The sequence below is a fragment of the Gigantopelta aegis genome, chromosome 2 (genome assembly GCF_016097555.1).
Source record: "Gigantopelta aegis isolate Gae_Host chromosome 2, Gae_host_genome, whole genome shotgun sequence".
Classification (NCBI taxonomy): Eukaryota; Metazoa; Mollusca; class Gastropoda; order Neomphalida; family Peltospiridae; genus Gigantopelta; species Gigantopelta aegis.
In genome coordinates this window covers 11,399,420-11,411,738 of record NC_054700.1, presented here as the reverse complement: position 1 = coordinate 11,411,738, position 12,319 = coordinate 11,399,420, and the positions used below count along the sequence as shown (strand labels likewise).

The window sequence follows — 12,319 nt, the reverse complement described above, 5'->3', positions numbered from 1 at the left end:
CTCTCTCTCTCTCTCTCTCTCTCTCTCTCTCTCTCTCTCTCTCTCTCTCTCTCTCTCTCTCCAGGGGCGGATTTAGTGGGGGCCCAAGGGGCCCGGCCCCCCCCTATTTTTGGGGTCAAGTTATTATTTTTTTTTAAACTATAGCATACACTAGAGTGGAATTACACAAAAATGCACTTATTTCCCAATTTTGAAGATAACAAAAACAGTATGACAATACCAAAAACATACGTTAATATAGCTATTTTGTTACTCAGATGCGAGGAAATCGCGTTTCAGGCCACTTAAATTTTAAAATTTCGCGGGGGAGCAGGCCCTCGCCCCCCCCCCTATTTAAAAGTCCTGGATCCGCGCCTGCTCTCTCTCTCTCTCTCTCTCTCTCTCTCTCTCTCTCTCTCTCTCTCTCTCTCTCTCTCTCTCTCTCTCTCTCTCTCTCTCTCTCTCTCTCTCTCTCTTTCTCTCTCTCTCTCTCACACACACACACATCATATATTATTTCCATATTTGTTAGATACCAAATTAGAAAAAATAAAAACTGATTTTTCTTTTCCCTTGAAACTATGCCTTTAAAACAACGTCGACACGGCCGAAGAGTTCCGATTTGAATAGTGTAAAAAAAATCCGAAGATTTCCGAAAGAGACTGTTTTCGCTCGGCCGATTACGGATATTTGAAGCATGCGCGTTTAATTTTGATTAATAGTTCCTGTTTACTATCACTTCCTAGTTCAGTCGTTTCATGTGGTCTAGACAAAAAGACTCAATTGTTTAAAGTCAGGTATGTTACTGATTTTATATAGCTGTTTTTAAATACATACAATGTTGTTGGCTTAATTCAGTATTCTACTTTCTTTCAGACTAAAATATTTTCAAAAACAAAAAATACAAGTCGAAGTTACGTGTGTGGGCACTGTTAGTGTGTTGTGCAGCGCACATTAGCCCGAGTACTCTTGACTGTCGAGAGCTAGACGGACATTTGGACAGATATTCAGCCTTACAGTCAAATACCATGCTATGTATTTTTCGGGCTCTAATACCACAACAATCCTGTGTTTGACGTCAAATACCTTTACATGATCAATTAGCAAAAAAAAAAAAAGAGAAAGAAATGTTTTATTTAACGACGCACTCAACACATTTTATTTACGGTTATATGGCGTCAGACATATGGTTAAGGACCATACAGATCTTGAGAGGAAACCCACTGTCGGCACTACATGGGCTACTCTTTCAGATTAGACCGATGGCCTAACCACAATGCCACTGAGGCCGGTGATCAATTGGCAATGCTGACAAAAAAAAATTCAATTGGTCAAATCAACATAAACTATATATACCAATGAAAAGACATTCAATCCCTGATGACAAAAAAAAAGAAGAAAGAAAGAAAAAAAAGAAGATAAATGAAAAATTGACAAAGATATTGCATTTCAAAGTTGTCAAAAATGCAGTCCGAATATAGGAATTTGTTAATTATTTTTAAAAAGTCGACCATAAGTCATACATTTTTTATTTCCAGAGGTATCTTAATGAAATTTTCTGGAACTGTTAATTAAAGTGTACTCTAAATATGAAGACCATAATAAAAGTAGATTTACCACTGGCGGGGCGGGGGTTGGGGGGGGGGGATGGGGGGGCATGTGCTCCCCACTTTTCATATATTTTGCTTTATATGTGCTTTATATAATAGTGTAAAAGTATATAAATATAAAAGTGTGCTCCCCCCCACCCCCATTTTGGCACCTTTGGCACACTGTTTACTTTTAATTAAATCTTAGGTTTTTGGTTAGTTTCCATTGCTACAATTCCCCAAATTCTTATATGATGTGACATATGCAGTTATACATGACTGATTATTCCTAATATGTAAGAGTTGTCGTTTCTATGATTTTTTCATTCTTTGTTTGGAAAAAGCTTTCTGAACAGTGCAAATACATCACAACGGATTCAGATGATAAGCCAATTCAAGTTCAATAAATATTACCATGCAATTAGCAGTTTATTGATAATTTTCCAATAATTTGCTGTCCTCCTTACACATGACCATATCGAAAGAGTTATCATCCTTGAATTGGGTTATCTTTCCTTGGATCGGGCAATACCACTTCACTTCAAATGGGTATTAAACAGTAAATATGGGGGTTAATTATCAAATATAAGGCAGAATGTGATAGAAGATATATCTAAAAATTCCATTTTAAAAGTAGTCTATTCAGCGTAATCAAGCGTTTTCATTTTTTACGATTTATTTATAACTTTCAATTGTCACGTTTACCTATTTCCGTGTTTCTGATATTAAATTACGTCAGTATAGGGAATTCCCCTAAAAATAATAGACTAAAATCAGTCCCATTCTGCTTTTAAACTTATAGTAAATTAGCGTAACATTGTGAGGTTGGAAATTTCCTATTTCTAAAACATGGTGATAGCGAGTGCCCCTGGTGCCCGTTAGCATTGCTACATCAACCATTTTCGAGTTACTTGATTTAAAAAAATCCACATATTAATCACTAATACACACACTACTGAACGAAATCTGACTGCACCCACATTCAGCTAAAGTTCAGGACACTCCGATGCAAGAATCGTAATGTAGGTCACGTGATCGCCTACTCGGCGACTCCACCGTACACAAAGTTACAGGGTCTATCTCATACGCTACAGTCAGTGTACTCGGGCTAGGTACACATTAAAGGGACGGATCCTAGTTTTTAAACACTGAGGCATATTTTACACCTAGACCCTAGTTTCAACCATAGTTTCAACCCATAAAAATGGACACTAAGTAGTTTGGTTAATTTACAAACCTGTAAAAAATTTGGATACAAATGAGTGAAACAAGAGTCTGTGATGTTGAAATACCCTTAAAAATATACTAAAACACGACTCAGTAATCATTACTTCTCAGACGCATGTGTGTTTTTAAAAATATGAAAAATGCATTTTGTGGTGTTAGAAACACCAGGATGACCAGAAACACTTTAGTTGTATTGAAATGGAATAGTGAAAAATATGTCTTAGTATTTATAAACTAGGGTCTGTCCCTTTAAAGTCCGAACCAAGTTGTTAATACCTACGGGGTCCTACCTTTAATTACCGTTAGATGTCCCCCAAATTGTGTCCAGACACAAATCATGAAAAAAACATTACAGTGGCACCGATTCCACATACGAGACTAACAATGTCGTCAATATTGATTTCTCTGAGATTGCATAGGCCAAAATACATGCAGTTTTCTGCTGTCTGCCATTGTGCTTGTTTATGGAATACTTATCAAGAGGGGTGGGTCGATATGACGTAACGGTAATCTAACAACGTCATGACATGCGTTAAGGTATAACGCACTGATCACGACGTCAGAATAATTATGTCACATACTTTGGAGGATTCCACCTCTCTTGAAGAGTTCCACAAAAAGGCAAAATGGTAGATGGTGGAAAAATTGCATGTATTTTGCCCTATGCAATCTCAGCAAAGTTGATATCGGTGACATCGTTACAGTCTCATTTCTGGAATCTGTGTCACTGTAATAGTTTTTTCACGATTTATGTTATGACAAAAAGTGGAGAAAATCTAACGTTAATTAAAGGCAGGAGAGTAATTTATTGTGGTTGTTAACAATTTGGTTCAAACTTTTAAGTCAATACTTTTCTTAAGAACGACACTTTCTCTATCCGTTCGGACCATCACTGGACAAAACCTGTGTAATCTTGAATCTGATCTACTGTCCGAGTATTTCATCAGGATAAACATCTCCGGCACAATATTTATTATTGTGATGTTTTTTGCTGTCCAACAGATGTCAAAATGTTAAAAAACAGACCGTAGATGTTTACCTTGGTGAACTACTGTCTGAGTAGGTTTAACAGTTAGTACAGTGGAAGACACGACGTATGCACATAAGTATAGACTCGCATAGATCTATAACTTTTATTCTCAGTATACATGCACATGATCATAATGTTGGGTATGTATTCCCTGCCACTGAGGGACTTGTCGAAAATGGGGTTCTGAATTTTTTAAAAAGTCAAAATCACAATATATTTTTTTGCTGTTTTGTTATTCATGCTTTCATGCATATAGTGAAATAAAGAAATCCCCAACCAAGTTTTTCATATTCGGTATGAAACACGTACTTGTTCTGATGCAGTGACATACATATATACAAAGCTTTCAAAGGGAAGGAACTCGCAGTTACCGTAGGTGTTATGGTTGTTCTGTATGGAGGCCCATTATGGACACAATGAACATGAATAAATGTTACCTTATCAGGCATCGAAATAAGTCGAGAACATTCGTTCAGGTTACCAGGAGGTTACCACATGTAAAAAAAAAGTTGAGAACAGTTTCATTCTCGAATAAAATGTCAACGTTAACGGTAGTTTCATTTCCGAACGTAAACCAGGCAGTGCATTCTGGACTTCCATGTTTCATTTTCTCGTAAGGAATTGCATCGATGTTCGCGCACACTTGTGCAATTGCAAGCAATTATAGTCATTCCGTGTTTATCTAATTTGTGAATGTCATAATGTTGAGTCCCTGGGGAGGGTGGGTGGGTGAATTTTTGTCTATAATTATATACAGATATGCATAAAAAGTTTTTTTTACAGTAAACTATTAGTTCTTCAACTTCTTCTCCAAAACCACTTTTACAATTTTAACCAAATTTTGTGGGAAGCTTCCTTGACACATGGAGAAACAAATATATGAATCTGGTTTTTCTGCCTGCCCACTCGCCTTCACACACCCCCCCCCCCCCCCCCAAGGTGTAACAGAGAAAAATTAAGTAAATTAAAAAAAATCTTCTTCTCTACTTTAAGAAATTCTATAAGCAAATAATCTTCATATATTTAAAGATCAATAGAAGGTTTATCTTATTTGTGAATGTCATTAACATCAGGTCCCCTGGGGAAGGGAAGGAGGTTAAGTTTATTAGTATAGTTATATAAAGAAATGCATTTAGACTGTAATCTATTCAGATCTTCTGGATCATTTCTAAGTAAATTTGGTGGGAAGCTTCTGTGTCCCATGAAGAAACAAAATTGTGAATTTGGTTATTCTTACCATCCCCAAGGGGCCTGATGGGTGGGGCCCAAAAGGGGAAAAAAACTAAGACAATATTTTAAAATCTTATCTTGTTCCATAAATGTCAATACCTGACATATGGAAAAGTACATTTTTAAATTTGAAATTTGTTATATGTCCAAACCCCTCTACAAAATGAGAGACTGGCCCATAGGTAAAAAATTAAGTTTCAAAAACCATCTTGTCTAATTCCAGAAATGCTATTTATAATTGAATAGTCTTCATGTACACATATGTAAAAAAAAAAGTCATCAGATTATTTATCAAAATTGGGTCCTGTGTTTGTGCCTGAGGAGGGGTGAAGTTTACTAGAGTTGTATCTATAAAAGCATTTAGACTGTAATTTCTTAACAACTATTTGACATTTGGAACTAAATTTGGAGGGAAGCTTCCTTGATCCAGGGGGGCTGAACATAGCCCAGTGGTAAAGCATTTGCTGGATGCGCGGTCAGTCTGGGATCAATCCTCGTTGGTTGGCCCATTGGGCTATTTCTCACTCCAGCCAGTGCACCATGACTGGTATATCAAAGGCCATGGTATGTCCTATACTGACTGTGGGATGGTGTGTATAAAAGATCCCTTGCTGCTAATTGGAAAGTGTAGCCCATGAAGTGGTGACAGCGTGTTTCCTCTCTCAATATCTGTGTGGTCCTTAACCATATGTTCGACGCCATATACCGTAACCGTATATAAAATGTGTTGAGTGCGTCGTATAAATAAATTATTTCCTTCCTTCCTTGATCCATGAAGAAACAAATCATGAACTTGGTTATTCTGGCCTTTGGATAATGGGTATCGTGCATTCCACGAGTCTGGTAGGTGAGGTCAACAGTTGACTCAGGTGACCGTTTATGCCCATGGGCCTCTTGTTTATTAGTTTGTCACTCTGTTAAAAGTTTCCAAGAGACTATGGAGGTGAGCATGAGTAAATAATCACCTTTCCTGGCGAAGACTAATAGAAATGCAAATGTAGTGACATATTTCTTGCGACCTCTCTCCTGTCATTCAAAATTTACATTAATTTGCCGGAAAGACGGTAGTTGGGACCAGGTCATTGGTTAAATCACTATATTGTACAGTAGTGATGACGTAGTGTTTGAGTTAATTCGATGTCGTTGACTCTTGACGAGCCTTTCTTCACAAGAGGTTCCATTCGCCAGTGTGGCATTTTTTTTATTTATGGGCCATCACTGTAGAACATATGGGGATATAGAATCAATTATTTTTTATATTCGATTTGATTTTCCATATTGGACCACGATTCAATTTATTCACGATACTTTCCAAAAATATCGCAGATACATGAACATGTATCACATATATATTTTAATAAACTATTTTAAGAGCTACAAACTTTATTTTTAATGGTTAATGTGTTTCAGGTTTCATCCTTGAAAAAAATAGGATAGGTACGGTAGGATTTAAAAAAAAATCAAATCAAACCAAGAAAACATAATCAGCTGAAGTGTTCTGAATCTTGTTCAGTGGCGTAGGAAGGTGCCAAAAGGTGGGTGGGTGGGGGGGGGGTGTGTGTGTGTGGGGTGGCACACTTTTATATGTACACACTTTTACACTAATATAAAGCAAAATATCTGAAAAATGGGAGGGCACATGCCCTTCTTGCCCCTCCCCCCCACTTCCTACACCAGTGTTGTTTGCTGATTGCAAAAAATCAGGGATCATGTTTATTTTTTTATTTTATTTTTTTGCTTCAAAAGATTTCAGGATCGCTACATAAAATTAGGGTAGGTCGGGAAACTGGAAACACATTTTTTTTTTTTTTTAAGCCTAAATATATCGAAAAATGTAAAATGGTAGGGTACAAAACTTTGTCTTGACTAGAAAAACTAAAATACCATTTTTACCATGCTGTAATAGCATGGTGGGTTTCGGATAGCCCATGCAAACATGTTATGTCCAGTGAGATCAAGTTCTGATTGACCGAAATACCTTATGACATCATACTTATAGGGATTCCCAGCAGAGTGCAAGCTATGGAAATGCTGATATGCCATGTAAAAGAAAATTGAAAATAAACTACGGTACACAAATTGAAAGATGGTGCATGGAACCGTGAACCTAATGTAGCATTCAACATCATTTGGGGGCGGAACGTAGCCCAGTGGTAAAGCACTCGCTTGATGTGCAGTCGGTTTCAGATCAATCCCCACTGGTGGGTCGATTGGGATATTTCTCATTCCAGCCAGTGCACCACAACTGGTATATCAAAGGCCGTGATATGTGATATCTGTCTGTGGGATGGTGCATATGAAAGATCCCTTGCTACTACTAATGAAAAAATTTAGCAGATTTTCTCTCTAAGACTGTATGTCATGTAACAGATCCCTTGCTGCATTTGGAAAAATGTAGCGGGTTTCCTCTCTAAGACTATAAGTCACAATTACTAAATGTTTGATATCCAATAGCCGATGATTAATAAATCAATGTGCTCTAGTGGTGTCGTTAAACAAAACAAACTTTAACTTTCGACAAATGTTTGATAAAAGTCACAGAAGTTTAGGCTAGTGCCCTGTGTATTATAGTAACACAGTTGATATTTTCCACTAGCCCAGACCAAAAATTCACTGGCTGGGACTGGGGTCTAGTGGATTTTTTAAACCCTGTAATGAAGAACCAATCGGATGTCCAGGGATTTATCCAGGATTTTTGGCATGGTTCCATTACTGACAAAGATAAGGAAAATTAATGCGATTTAATCATAATTGGGATATTGTTTAGGCCATTGACTAATGCAGTGCACCATTGTTAAATTAATTTATCAGAAGAGACATAATAATTAAAACAATATTTACACATTAAATTAGGTATTTTCAGTGCCAATGGCTTTTGCTGAAGGGGCCTGTATTCTGTACTGCAGAATGCCTGGATAAATCCCGGATGTCTTCATATTAATTTTGACTGCACGACACCACAAATCTCACGTTGTAGAGAAATTTAAGTCTGATATAGATGGAATATGGAACATTGTACAGCATCAACTGTGTTAAATACAGAGATTAGTGCAAAGGTTACCAGTTTATGTAATGATGTGTACAACTGTTATGACTAACATAACAACATGATTGCTCTTTAGATACTGGTGCTGTGTGTATACATGTATGCTTCACTTGTATATATTTAGGGCTCGAACTTAACGGCAGCATCGGCAGCAATTGCCGTCATTGAGATATAAATTGCCGTAGGTAGAGAGCATCACCGATGGCATTTTGTGCCGTCGGTAAAGCTCCTCAACAATGGCTAAATGTATACAACTGGTGTAATTATCTGCCAATAGTTAACGTTTGCACATTTAAAAGATGTCTAGGTATAACAAGATAGCCTTTCAGTCAGGTTTATTTGCTTCAAATGTCACTTTTAAAAACATTGCCATAGGCAGGCTCAAAATTAACCTCGGTGAACTGTTTCACCCATGGCAATTCTTTTAAAAATTGCCATGGGAAACTAAGTCTTAAGTTCGAGCCCTGTATATTTTATCAGTATCTTTGAAAAAAAGCCAACCAATTATGGACCGAATTTCCGAAGCCTGTTTTTCTTAAATGCAGATGTTAAAGCATTATAAATACATGTACATGTATGTGTACATGAAAGAAGTGTATTGAGGAGTATTCTCACAGTGTTGTGCTAATACTGTTATCGGTTCCAGTATTTATTACAGACCTTGTCAATCTTACTGTAATGATAAAAACATTTTGAAACCTTGTGATAAATTGATCTGGACCGGAACTTTTAAATGGAGAATTCCCTTTATATTTTTAAGATAGTTAATTAGCACCTTTTATTTACTGACGTCATATGTGATTTACAAATTACGTCACATCGTATTTGAAACAGTACACAAGGCTGCTGCAAAGTATGATTCTTAATGTTAAGTAAATCCATAAAAGGAGTTTTGATCATAGATTTAACAAAGTGTTGTCATGACGTTAAATTAACAACTGTTTTTGTAAAACATATAAGAAGGTATGTAATAAATACAGAACTTCAAATACGTTGTTTTTGCTTCCTAATTATTGCACTTGTTTATTTTGCGAAAGAACACATACCAGTCAACTGCTACGCTGTCTCATATGGTATATATTCTTGCACAAAATAACTTGTGCAATAAATAGGAAGCGGAAAAAAAGTATGTGAAGTTCTGTGTGTGTGTGTGTATATGTATGTATGTATGTATGTATGTGTATATATATATATATATAACACCATTGCGTTGATGCTCATCTGTAGAGCCAGGTATATATGTACATAAAGGATTCACTACTTGTGTTTTTTAATATGTAAAATATCAACCTCGTATAGTTAATCAGTATTTGTCTTGGCAGAGCCTCAACAAATACCAATTAACTTAGACTTGGTTGATATTTTACATATTAAAAAAACAAACGAGCAGTGAATTCTATTTATCCTACACTTCTAAAATAACATTTTAATTCGATTTTTAGTAAATCACAGTACTAAAGTTGCCTCCATCAATAATGTGATGTTATATTAATTAGCACAAATTAGTTTGACATCACACATTTTTAACTAAATCTTACGAAAACGTATGCTCAGGTATACAGGTCTTGTTGGCTTGTAAACAAATGACCCATTCACAGCAACACATTATTACCTAGAGACCTTGCAAATTTGTATATACCTTTAAATTTGCATACCATTATTACACAGGTTAATACACTAAATTATCACATGGGTTAATGATATGGATATCATGGGTAACTTAAAGGATAAAATTAATGTACAGTAGTTATATTTGTGTAAGTTAAAAAGGTGGGGTTTTCTTGTGGTTTTTTATTTTGCGCAAATTGTTGAATGACACCTCATCTGAGTTTTAAAATTATAGTTATTTGAATGTCAAAGTGAGAGAAACCAATAGACAGAAAAGAGAAAGGAAAGAAATATTTGTTTAATGACACCGAGCACATTTTAAAAATGGCTAAATTTGATATTCAGTTAACAGAGAGAGAGAGAGAGAGAGAGAGAGAGAGAGAGAGAGAGAGAGAGAGAGAGAGAGAGAGATATGGAGAGAGAGAGAAAGAAATGCTTGGGTTGTTGAATTGAACCTCCTTGGTGATTGGATTTTTTTTCCCATCCCAACCAGTGCCACATAACTGGTACCATATATCAAAGGCTGTGGTATGTGCTATTCTCTCTGTGGATAATGTGCATATAGTTAACATATCTCTTCCTGTTAATGGAAAAATGTAGCTGGTTTCATCTGAGACTTCGATGTCAGAATTATCAATCAATGATTAATATTAATTATTGTGCACTAGTGGTGTTAAATAAAACACACTTTGGCATGCTTTCATAAGCTAACAGTGGGAGGTGCATATAAAAGATCCCTTGCTATGGAAAAATGTAGTGGTGTTTCCTCTTTAAGACTATATGTCAAAATTACCAAATGTTTAACATCCAGAAATAATATATCGATGTGCTCTAGTGGTGTTGTTAAACAAAACAAACTTTAACTTTCATAAGCTAACTGCTCAAGGACGCCTATTGTGGACACAACCTCTGACTTTCCTAGAAAGTTCTGTCCAATTTAAACAGGCATCTTAGTCCTGTTTACCTCTTCAAAGAACTTGGAGCAGTTCACTTCAGTAGACTGGATGATACCACGTAGAAATATGGGGATGGTGGATTGAATGTGGTCATGCATGGTGGAACAGCCGACTGAACCATTTTCTTGTTGAGGAAGGAAGCTGGAAGGCATTGTTTCAGACCTGTATTTGCATCCGATCGAGTGCTGTGACCGATTGAGTGAAGAGTGATTTGAATCACAAGTACAAGTAGATGTACAAAGTACACACAAGAAGTGTATTGCGGAGTATTCTAACGGTGGTGTGTTATCGGTTCCAGTATACATAACACCATGGCGCTGATGCTCCTCTGTAAATCCAGGTATATGTGCATGTGAACTTCTTGTTCTCTTTATCTTATTGTTTATGATGTTTTTAAAAACATTGATGTTTGGAGGGGGGCTGTGTGTGTTTTTTGTCTTTGTTCCAGCTAGTGCACCACTGTTGGTATATCAAAGGCCATGGTATGTGCTATCCTGTATGTGGGATGGTGCATATAAAAGATCCCTTGTTACTAATGTAGCGGGTTTCATCTCTATAAGACTATATGTCAAAGTTACCAAATATTTGACATCCAATAGTCGATGATTAAAATATCAATGTGCTCTAGTGATGTCGTTAAACAAATCAAATTTTGTTTTGTTTTTTCACTACTACTAGAAATGTGATTTTTTTTATTTGGTGTGGGGGGTGGTAGTTTGTGGGTTTTTTTTCACAAAATAAGTTTAGCAGTTAACAATGTGCTGTCAGTACATTGTAAACTGATGGCGAGTGTGTTCTGTATTGTGATTGGTTAACAACATTATTTTTCATTTATTATGAAATGAAAATAACACCCGGAAAGCTAATGATGTCATTAGAAAGTGACGTCATTAGCAATTGGAACAGGCGAAGTTGACAATTCAAGGGTCTACAGTTAGTTTGTAGCCAGGTATTTTGTCAGGAAATATCAAATATACAGTTAGTTCCGTAGAAAAACGATTCAGTTTACAATGGACATAACCATATGGAGTTTTTAGATTTGCGGGTGTTATTGTCTATTTGATGCCCGCAAATGTTTCATGTTTCAAAATAACATTTGCAGGATCAAATAGACAATAACACCCGCAAATCTAAAAACTCCACATGGTTATCTTCTAAATGTGCTGAGGTGTCAATAAACAATTATTCCTTTCCTTCACTTCATTACTACATGCATATACACATGTATATATAGCTATAGATTCTGTATATGAGTTATGATGCACACCGTACACACTGTATGTGAACACATACATGTATAATGCTGTGTAATGGTAGTGTTTTGGGTTTTTTTTACAGTGGTTTGTCATTTCCTTTGTTTTCAATACTACATATATATAATTATAGATTATGTATACCATTATATGAGCTCTAATACACGGTTTACACACTTTGTAAACACATACATGTATAAAGCTGTTTAATAGTGTGTTTTTTACAGTGGTTTGTCATTTCCTTTCTTTTCAATACTACATATATATAATTATAGATTATGTATACCATTATATGGGCTCTAATACATGGTTTACACACTTTGTAAACACATACATGTATAAAGCTGTTTAATAGTGTGTTTTTTACAGTGGTTTGTCATTAAACAAACATTTGTTTCATT

At 36.0% G+C, this 12,319-nt stretch overlaps 1 protein-coding gene across 2 annotated transcripts in view; it reads left to right on the top strand.

The window, feature by feature from the left end:
• Positions 1 to 718: 718 nt before the first annotated feature.
• Positions 719 to 12,319, top strand: part of LOC121381149 (SHC-transforming protein 1-like) — a 47,947-nt gene continuing 36,346 nt past the window's right edge. Inside the window, exon 1 of one of the 2 annotated variants that reach the window (XM_041510322.1) lies at positions 719 to 776. Coding sequence is in view for 1 of the 2 variants with exons in the window: in XM_041510313.1 (XP_041366247.1) it covers positions 10,977 to 11,005 (29 nt within the window). In the remaining variant the exon portion in view is untranslated. Of the gene's footprint in view, positions 777 to 10,718; positions 11,006 to 12,319 lie in introns of those variants that run through there. The other variant, XM_041510313.1, reaches the window with a different exon arrangement.